The sequence below is a fragment of the Herpailurus yagouaroundi genome, unplaced genomic scaffold (genome assembly GCF_014898765.1).
Source record: "Herpailurus yagouaroundi ecotype Mexico unplaced genomic scaffold, PumYag 77, whole genome shotgun sequence".
Lineage (NCBI taxonomy): Eukaryota > Metazoa > Chordata > Mammalia > Carnivora > Felidae > Herpailurus > Herpailurus yagouaroundi.
Genome location: NW_024412388.1, coordinates 38586915 through 38596865, shown reverse-complemented (window position 1 = coordinate 38596865; position 9951 = coordinate 38586915). Strand labels below are relative to the sequence as shown.

At 46.0% G+C, this 9951-nt stretch overlaps 1 protein-coding gene across 4 annotated transcripts in view; it reads left to right on the top strand.

The window, feature by feature from the left end:
• The window catches only part of AGBL4 (AGBL carboxypeptidase 4), a 1457435-nt gene that overhangs the window by 1393371 nt on the left and 54113 nt on the right, over window positions 1–9951 (top strand). For all 4 annotated transcript variants that reach the window (XM_040470173.1, XM_040470176.1, XM_040470172.1 and 1 more), the window contains exons 10-11: window positions 2807–2959; window positions 5395–5557. In XM_040470173.1, coding sequence (XP_040326107.1) covers window positions 2807–2959; window positions 5395–5557 — 316 coding nt within the window. The remainder of the gene's footprint in view (window positions 1–2806; window positions 2960–5394; window positions 5558–9951) is intronic.

Here is a 9951-nt window from a genome sequence, read left to right as displayed (position 1 = left end):
AAAAAAAAATTAGCATTTAAAAACTTCTGCATGGAAAAAAGTACCAGTAGAAGTAAAGTCAAAGAACAATGACAAACTGAGCAAAAATATTTTTATACCACACATAAAAGCCAACAATCCAGCTTTCAAAATGGGCAGATAAAATTAACAATTCAAAGAAAATAAAATGCAAATAGTTCATAAACATATGAAAAGACACTTAACCATGTAATAAAAGAGAATTATACTAAGAGAAATTCAGATTAAAGCTAATCTTCAATATCATTTTTCACCCACCAAATTGACGAATATCAAAAAGTTTCATTCCACCCTTGTTGTCAGTGTAATTGCAAAAGAAACATTGAATATTTTGCTAGGGGTATAAATTGGTCCTTCTGAGAGAGTCAGTCTGTCAGTGTTGATCAGCACTGCAAATGCACAGGGGCCCAGAAATTCTGCTTCTTGAAATTTATCTTACATATAATTACATAGGTGAGCTAGCATATATACAGAGTGAACCACCAAGACATTGCTGGTAACAGGAAAACGTTGGAAATAATTTAAATGCCTGCCAATAGGAGGCTGGCTAAATAGTTTATATAGGGCTTTTCAAAAGAATGAAGTAATTGTTTATGTACTGAGAAAAAATACCTCCAAGACATGTTAAGGGAAAGGAAGCAGATCTGAAGAGTGTGTTTAGCGTGTTACTGTGTGTGTGTATTGAGAATGTCGGGGAGAGGGTGGATATTTTCTTGTTGGTGCATAAAGTATCTCTGAAAGGCATATGTGAGAACCTACTAACATGAATTGCCTCTGGGGAGTGAAACCAGGTGCCTGGAGATTCATAGGGGCGATATAGAGGTTTCTCCCTATAAATTCTTTCATAGCTTTTTGACTTTTGAACCATGTAAATCAATCAATAGTATTTGCTGGTTTTTTAAAGTGAAATCACATTAGGTGCCAGGTGTCAAAATAGGGCAGTAGAAGCCACTCTAGAATGTCATCAGAAGAACCAGTTCTAATTTTTACTCCTTCGCTAACTCGCTGGCCAGCCCTACACCAGCAAGCTCCCCACACAGTGCTGAGCCAGACAAGGTCAAAGAAGCTGGTGTCTAAGACCCTCTCCAGTTTGGGTGTTCAGAGATATAAACTGCAGCCTCTCCTTACACATTTCTTAAGTCATCTCTCTACCTCCTCCTTTCCTCTGCAACTCATCAAAAGCTCAGAGGAAAAGACAGACAATTGAAGAAAATAAAATTGTGAAGATGACTTTTATAGGGCTCCTGTTGAATCGTTGTGTATTCCACCTCCAAAGCTGAAAATGATGAGTTTAATATCACACAGAGCAGTGCATCTTGTATCTCTCAAAAGACAGCTTATGCTACCCAGAGAGTTGGGAGCTCGGCAAGATGTAATTTTTCACTCCAACTCTGAGGCAAATGAAATGACAGTCACCAGGCCCACATTCTAGAAGTAACATGGTTTTCATTTGGTGGTAACTTCGTTTCAAAGTGTCCCAAAGAGAGAGAGCTCTTCTAAGTGTGGACTTTCTTTCCCAGGAACACACACTAGAAAAGGGATGGAAAGGTGGCCAGATTTTTCTGTGACTGTTTCTAGAGTTGGCCATTGATGGCGATAAGTTAACTGCACCAGGGATCAGGAGACCTGGGCTTTTTTAGTCTTAGTTATGCCAGGTTGGACAAGTCTCTTTCATACTTGGAGCCTCTGCTACTCTCAGAAAGGATTATCAGGTATACACTGTGCTGATATCTTGGAAGAGAAAGTCAGATTTGAGGAACATGAAAGATTTGTGGGCCAAAAAATTCCCTAATTCTTGCCAGTCCATTCTGGTGTCTAGGGCAATCTCCCTGGGGTTGCCTGTGCAGTCATTCTGCATACAGCACCTGAGTATCATCCTTCATGTCCAGGCACTGGGCTGTTTAGAGACATCTCCCTACCTTCAGGGAGTTCCTTGGTGGAAACACTAGCAAATAATACCGTTTCAGGCTAGGGAATGCCTTAAATATGTATAAGTGGAGAGCAGAGAAAGACTAGTCAAAGTCATCTTTACAGATTACAGAGCATAGTGTGTATTGTTTTTTTTCCATGCACTATTTATATATTATTGGAGAGTAGGCGTGGTAACATCTAATGAGGTTAAATAAAAGAATTAACTAATATGTCGTACATAAAGCTCCCAGAATCGTGCTTGGCATGCATTAAATATGCAGTAAATGATAGTAATTTTTACTGCAGTGTTTGGTTCCCAGTATAACTTCTCTGAAGTTGGAGTTAAAATACCCATTTGTCTAAATAAGAAAGCTGAGACTCAGAGTAGGGCAGTGATCTACCCCAGACCTCCTCAGCTAGGAATGGCCCAGTCAGGCGAAAACTATAAGCAAGCCCAATGTAAATGCAATTATGTTACCTAAAACGTATTTCTCATTGATCCGAAAAACAAAGTCTGCTAGTGCCTTTAGTCATGAATGTATTAACTGTTCTGGGTAAGCAACATTAAGCCTTAACCCAACAAAGCCCTCACCTCTTGAAGAAGGATGCTACTAATTATAGTGTTCTCAGACCTTGGGGGCAGATGGTGTTAAAAGTGGGGAGAAATTGATTCTCACGGCTCTCAACCCCTCCAATCACATTGCAGACGGCTGCTAAATCTGCTGACACGTAGGCCCGGCTCAGAAGGAAGTATGTGAGCGTTTGTGTGTGTGTGTGTGTGTGTGTGTGCACGTTCATGCACCATGTTTAGTGTCTGATCCTTTAAGGCAAGCTCTGTGACCCCAGACTTCTCATTTGTCATCCTTTCTCTCGACAGAAAACAAGCCTGGAGTTTTATATTGACATACATGCCCACTCCACCATGATGAATGGCTTCATGTACGGCAACATCTTTGAGGATGAGGAACGGTTCCAGAGGCAGGCCATTTTCCCCAAGCTCCTCTGCCAGAATGCTGAAGACTTCTCCTACGTAAGTCGAGGGTTCTCTCTCAGCACGCCCCCTCTCCTGCCCAGCCCCCTCCCTTTTACTGCCTACCTCTCTTCCTCTTCACTCACTTCAGCTGGGTTTAACATTCACAGACCACCAGCCAGCTCTGTGCCAGGCCCTGTGTGTGGCCCTGTGTGTGGGCCCTAGAGGTGAACGAGCTCCGCTCATGCCCTCAAGCAGCCCATTGCGTCAGGAGGGAGACTCCAAGGCAGCACATGGTCTTTCTGAGGAGCTGGCATTTTTTGTTCAGTTGGTCTGACCCCAGCAGTAGCAAGACAAGGGACTCACCAAGCCCCCCCCCACCACCACCACCACGTGCCAGACCGGACCCTGCCCCAGGGCCTACTTTCACCAGCCCTTTTAGTAGGAGCCTAACATACCTGCTGAAGGGGGGAGGGCAGTGTATGCTCCCCATTGTCTCCCTCCATGACCCTTTCCGGGTCTCAATTTCCTTGTCAGTAATTCATGGGTGATAATGTTCTGCCCTGCCTGCATCACAGCTTCCTGAGAGCACAAACACAGCAATAGACGGCAAAGGAGTCTGCAGACAGTAAGGACTCAGCAGACTCCAGAGGCTGGTTGTTGCTACCCACCTCACACACCGAGAAGACTGCAGCGGCCGTGGACTGGCAACTAGAATAATTTGCAGCAAGAAGCAGTATTGGAGAGAGGATGAGGAGTAGAGTCAGCATGTGGTGTGGGGACATGGGAGAGAGTTTCTGCACATTTTCCTTTGTTCTGATACTAATTCTCTAAGGCCTATTATTTCTATATGGCCAGAGTGGGAGAGGCCCACAAAGGTCATAGCAATTTTTGAGTTGATGAGCTGAAGGCTTGCCTGCCCATTACTCCAGGCCTGGACATTAGTGGAGATGATGAATTTCTCCATGAGATAAGATGCTTTGAATCTCAGAAGTTCTGAATGCCAGACCCGGAAGGAACTGGACCAGTCTCCTCTTTGCACCCAAGAGATACCCAGGTGGCTCCCCATTTACATCTCTGGGGTAGAAACCACCACGCTTGTTTCTGTAGGAATCCACAGGATGGCTAGCCCCGGGCTTTTTGAAACCACTCCAATTTCAGAGCAGGCTGTGGTCTCCTGGATCCACATTCCCTGGGAGGCTGGGCCACAGGCCTCAGAAACCCTCACAGGGGTGAGGTTTCCAGGGCAAACAAAAGGAGCTCGGTCTAGGAGCTTTATTTCTGGCCTTGGCTGATGGTGTTCCTGCACTGCAGCCATCTTAAGAGCTCAAGACCAGGGTCAAAGTAATCTGTCCTCACCCGTCCCTGTCTCTTCTCTGATCCTCAGTACGCCACGTTAAAATGATTTCACTGCATGGACTTCAAGGGTCCTTTCAGATGTGACGTTCTAATTTTCTGGTCCCTTGCTTTATCTCAGAATTCACGCACGCACACACATGCACACGTATCATGTACACACGCACGTGCATGCACACATAGTTTCTCTTCCTTTAAATGTGTCTTTAAATCTCTGCCTTGTCTTGCTATATTCTTTCTCCCTCTTTTCCTTCTTCTCTTATACTCTGCTGAACAAGACACACATTCTCTTATTAAAACCACAGTCTCTTTATTTCCTTAGATCTCTGTGGGTTAGCAGGGAATGTCCTTTAACCTCAGATGAATTACCTCACAGTTCTGTGAAAGAGATGGTATTATCACCTCCACTTTACAGATGAGAAAACTGAGGCTAAACCAAATAAGGCAAGTTGCCCAACATCTCGCCCGTCTTTGAACAGAGGACTTGAGATGTTGACCCGCTGGCTCTGTCCTCTCTCTGTCCACCTCCATGGGTGAAGCTGACACTCTTGTGGAGAAACAGCCATGATCCCTACCCTCTGGTGATATCCAGCTGGAGTTCGGCTGCCCCCAGCGGAGGGAGCCATTGTGAAGGAGTGTCAGCGCTTCTGGAGTTACTTACTCCTCCGTTCAACTCTGTGCTGTATCACTTGCCTGCTCCATCTCTGTGAGCCTCATTTTCGCACCCAGAGGGGCAAAATTGCAACACCTATGTCAAGGGGTTATTTTGAAGTGTAAATGAGATGCCATGTAGGAAGCAACATTACAAAGTTGCAAGCATTGCCCAAATTTTCATTTTGGTTATCATCACAATATAATTGCTTATTGTTCTCTGTCTACGTTTCCTTGCTCCATCTGTCCCCATTCAAATTCCCACAAATATTTGTTAAATGGCAGTTACTATCCAAAGAACTCTGCCGGATGCTTTCATTTAATTCTGTTTGTTTATGTAATCAGTCCCCATAATAACTCTGTGATGTGTGGTTAATATCCACTTTTCAGATGAGGAGGCTGAGACCCAAAGGTGTAGTAAGACCCAAGATCCGATAGCCAGCAGGTGCCTGGCCCTGATTCTCTCCTCCCTACTTTGTCTTTCCCAGTCCAGCACATCCTTTAACCGGGATGCTGTGAAAGCAGGAACTGGCCGTCGCTTCCTTGGTGGGCTACTGGACCATACTTCCTATTGCTACACCCTCGAGGTCTCCTTCTATAGCTACATCATCGGGGGCACTACAGCTGCTGTGCCCTACACTGAAGAAGCCTGTATCCTTGGCAGGTTCCCCCCACCCCCACCCCAGGCCTGGGCCAGCCCGCATCTAGCCACGAGTATCCAGGTCTGGCAACATTTAATGGGCAGGCAGGAATCCGACATTCAGCTTAGGTGAGGGCTGAGGCTCTGGGGTGAGAATGGAGGCTGGTTATGCTGGTGGCATCTTTGGATTGTCCTGTTTGCCCCTTGCCCTTCTAATGGACACACCCCATCCCAACTGGCTCCGCGACGGCCTTCTGCTGCTCCCATCTCTATCTCCCCTCCACACCCTCACGAGGGAGTACGTCTTCTACCATCTAAGGTATGTAAGCACATGGGCTGGAGAATGACCATCCCCCTGGTTGCTGAAGAAGACCTGGGTGGTCTGGACTCCTTCTAACCCTGAACATGTAAAACTATGTCTTGTCTTTTCACCTCCCACCTTTTTACGCTTGTGTCATCTTTCTCTTCTCTCTGTTCACCCATTTTCCTCCCCTTGTCCTCTCTCCTCTAGCTCCCCCTCCACTCCTGTCCTGTGTTTTTCTCTCCCTGCTTCTTATGTCCCCTCCCTCCTGGATTCTCTCTTCTCCCCACCCTCCTCTCCTCTTCTTCTCTCCCCATGCCTCCCCTGTGTCTTCCCTGCCTCCCTTCCCATCCTCTGCACATCTTTCTCTCTGCTTTGACATTCCCCAATTTGCTTTTCCTCTTGGCTTCCTCTTACCATTTCTCCAAAATCCCCCACGCTTGTCATAATGAAACTATTAGAGGTTACTTTCTAGCTTCCTTGAATTTCTAGGGATTATTTAGTCATTCTAGTTCCCTGGGTATTGATTTTAATGTCAAGGTCCATACATAAGGATTGTGACAGATTGTGACAGTTTTTGCTTCCCTTTATCCTTTTGTTTTTGGATCGACCCATTTCTCCTTTCCTAACACTTAGTTTTCTTAGAGAAAGCATTATAGTTGATGGAACAAAATGGAAAGGGATGATATTAACTCTATATATATGTATAATTTCTCTCTCCCTAGAAGTAGAAGTGTTCCTTTTAGCCCTTGTTCAACCCTTGATGAGTGTTCATGGAGTTCCTGCCATATTTTGTTCAGGAAAGCATCCTTTCTGGTCGGGGCATGACTCAGGACTAGTCCACCCAGTCAGTTGCGGCCTGGTGGCCCTGGGGGGTCCAGTTACCTTGCTGAGAACATGGGAGGCAGGGTGATGGCCCCTGACCAAAGGGTGAGAAGCAGGTAGGCCAGGTGTTAGAGCAGTGTTCTGGATCCAGTGGAACACTGGAGAGATCATAAGAACTGAGAGTCCCTTCCCTGCAGTCACCAAGATTGAGACAGTCACCTTGAAATCTGCTTTGATAACTACTTGGCCTAGCAAGGCCAAGGGAGTAGGCTCTGCTGTGAGACAGAGGATCCTGGCCACTTCTATGTGTCACGTTGCCCCTCCCCACACACACACTTGGTGTGTGCCCATGACTTCTCCAGGACCTGCTAACACCTGTAATACATGTATAGATGGCATTCCACACCACACTTGCTTTGTTCTCCCGGGATGTTGTGGCAAAGGAGATCGAGAGGGTTGCCTGGAAAAAGTATCTGAGCATGTGTACCAAAGGGATTCCACATACTTGTTCCCAGTGAGCCGTAGGTCCCTCCAGAGGAGACCTGCACTTAGTCTGCTGTTGATTTCTGACGTCAGAGGTGCTTTCTTAGCACCTCGCCTGATCTTGTGTTGAAAGAAAATGTGTTTCTTAGTAGAATGCCCCTCCCTTGCCCCAGGCCCAGGTTTTCTCTTCAACACCCAGTCCTTGTGCATCAAAATAAACACATTGTCAGTACGTGCCAGGAATCACACTAGGCACCCAGGGTAAAATACTAACCAAAAGGCATGGTCCCTGGCTCACAGAGCTTTTGGACAGACAGAAAAGGAAAGAGGCAATTATAATAGAGCATGGTGAGTCTTGTAGTGGAGGGATTCCAGACAGCCATGGGGAACTTCCCTTAACAAGTACATATGAGTGTCTGTCAGAAGCTAGGGTAAGTTCTAGGCATGGTGGATGTAGCAATGAACATATTAATGACAAATATGTCTTTGTATGGGAGTAAAAGGAGACCCAAGCACAATTTGGGGAGGTCAAGGAAGGCTTCCCAATAGAAGTGACATGTAAGCTGAGTTTTTAACGTTGAGTAGAAATTAGCCAGACTGGACTGGGGTCTGTTGGAGGGAGGACATGACAGAGGGGAGGAAGGAAGGTGTGCAGGAGGAAGAAGGTGGTCCAAGATGGCTGTAGGACTTCAGATATAAGAGATGACACTGAAGTGGCAGACTGTGAGGAATTTGAACTTGAATATGAAGGCAATGGAGAACGATAGAAGGGTTTCACACCATGATGGAAAGCCACTCTGACTACAGTGGGAAGAATAGATTGGAAGGGGCCAAGACTTTGGGCAAGGACAAACATAGTAGGCTGTTCTGACAATCCAGGTGAGAGATGATTCTGGCCTAAACCTGGGTGCTTCCAGGGAGTATGTAGAATGGGGAACCACATACATGTAGATTTGGTAAGTGATTGGATGGGGGTGTCAGTGAGGAGCAGGAGCTAGTGACTGGGAGGAGTTCGGAGTGGACAGTGAGGTGGTGCATGAGCCAAGTGGACCAAATGCCATCAGAGCCACCCTGCCTTGTCCCGTCATCTGGGTACAAGAAGAGGACCCAGGAGTTGCACCAGGGAAGCCAGACCAGCTCACCACCTAAGAGCGATTTAACCTGGTTCTTGTTTGAAATGTGTGTCTCCTCTCATATGAGAGGGAGACTTCAGGCAGACGGAGTTTGATCTTCACTGGCTGCTGGCTCCGCGTCCTGATCAGAAAGAGAAATTACACAGTCTGATGGCAATGGCAATATGGTCTGGGAGGAAGTGTCCTCCAGACTGAGAGTCAGGAGACCTGGATTCTGATGACAGCACCAGCGCCATCTCAAAGAGTGTCCTTCAGCAAGTCCTCACCTCCCCAAGGTGAGCCCATCACCTTCACAGAGGGACTACAAACCTTTGCTTTCCTAATCCCCTTTATGGGAATTAAATAGAGACAGTCATGAAGAAGTGTGGTTATTAAGCAAAGAGCAGACTTTCAATTGAAACAAATCTGGGTTTGAATCCTGGCTCAGCCACTTGATAGATGTGTCACCTTGGTCCAGTTTCATCACCTGACTGGGCCTCAGTGTCCTCCTCTGTAACAGGAGAACATAACACTTAACCTCACTGAGCTGCAAGGAGTTAAAATGAAATAATGTATATGAGCATGCACTGTCAGCTCTAAATATTAAGTGACTGTTGGTTAAAACATCATAAAGCTTACGTGACTGTGAATGGGGACCTGCATTTATGTTAAGAAGGGGTTGTTAGAACAAGAGAGCTGTGGCTGTGTTGGTAGGGTTCATGGGGCAAAGTCTCAGTGGAGTCACCACAGTTGACAGCCCCGACCTCACAACACCAACGGTTCACAGAGTAGCAGTTGTGTAGTTCCCATGGCAGGGTTTTTATGTCTGCTATCTAGAACAGCCCTTGTCAGCATCAGGGTACGTGGAGGACACGTTAGTTATCCGGGGCATGCTGGATGAGAGAATAAGACCAGAGAAGGACTACGGGAGGCCTGAGGGGTATTTCACTCAGGCCAGCAATAGTGTCTGCCTCTCCACCCACCAGAACATATGTATTTGTCAGTTTAATTTTTCTCCCTGGAAAAGCACCAGCTAAACTTTATCAGGGTGTTCTCTGACTTTCTTCCTCCACTCCATCAGAGAAATACAACAATGGATGCAGTCACCTATCCTTCCCTAGCCGTGTGACGTTGGACTGTTACCTCACCAGTCTGAGCCAATTACCCACTTGTAAAATGAAAATAGTAATGATACTCATGCTGCAGGATTCATGGGAAAGTGTCTCCAACCCACAGGCAATGCTGGCACATGATAGGTACTCAACAGATGTTCCTCCTGCCCCCATTTTTCTCCCCTCCCCTCACCATGAAGACTGCATGGCTTTCCTTTTATTGGGTGAGGCTTTAGCCTGATGATCTGGCTCTGAAGTCAGCATCCGGGGTTTGAATTTTGACTCCATCACCATTACTAGGTAACCTTGAGCAAGTCCTGACCATCTCTTAGCCTCATTGTCCAGTAAGTACTTCCACCTGTCAGAGCCATGGAACGAAATCATGGGTGGACTTGATCTCTACTGTGGTCCCATCCAGCTATGATGTTCTAAGATTTTTCTGATTCTGAAATCTAAAATCTAAAATTTTATAATTCCATGCTTAGATGAGTTTATAAAATTAACAATCCACAATTCTGTGGTTGGAAGAGTCTTAATATGGAATGATTCCATGAGTGTAAGAGTTCAATCTA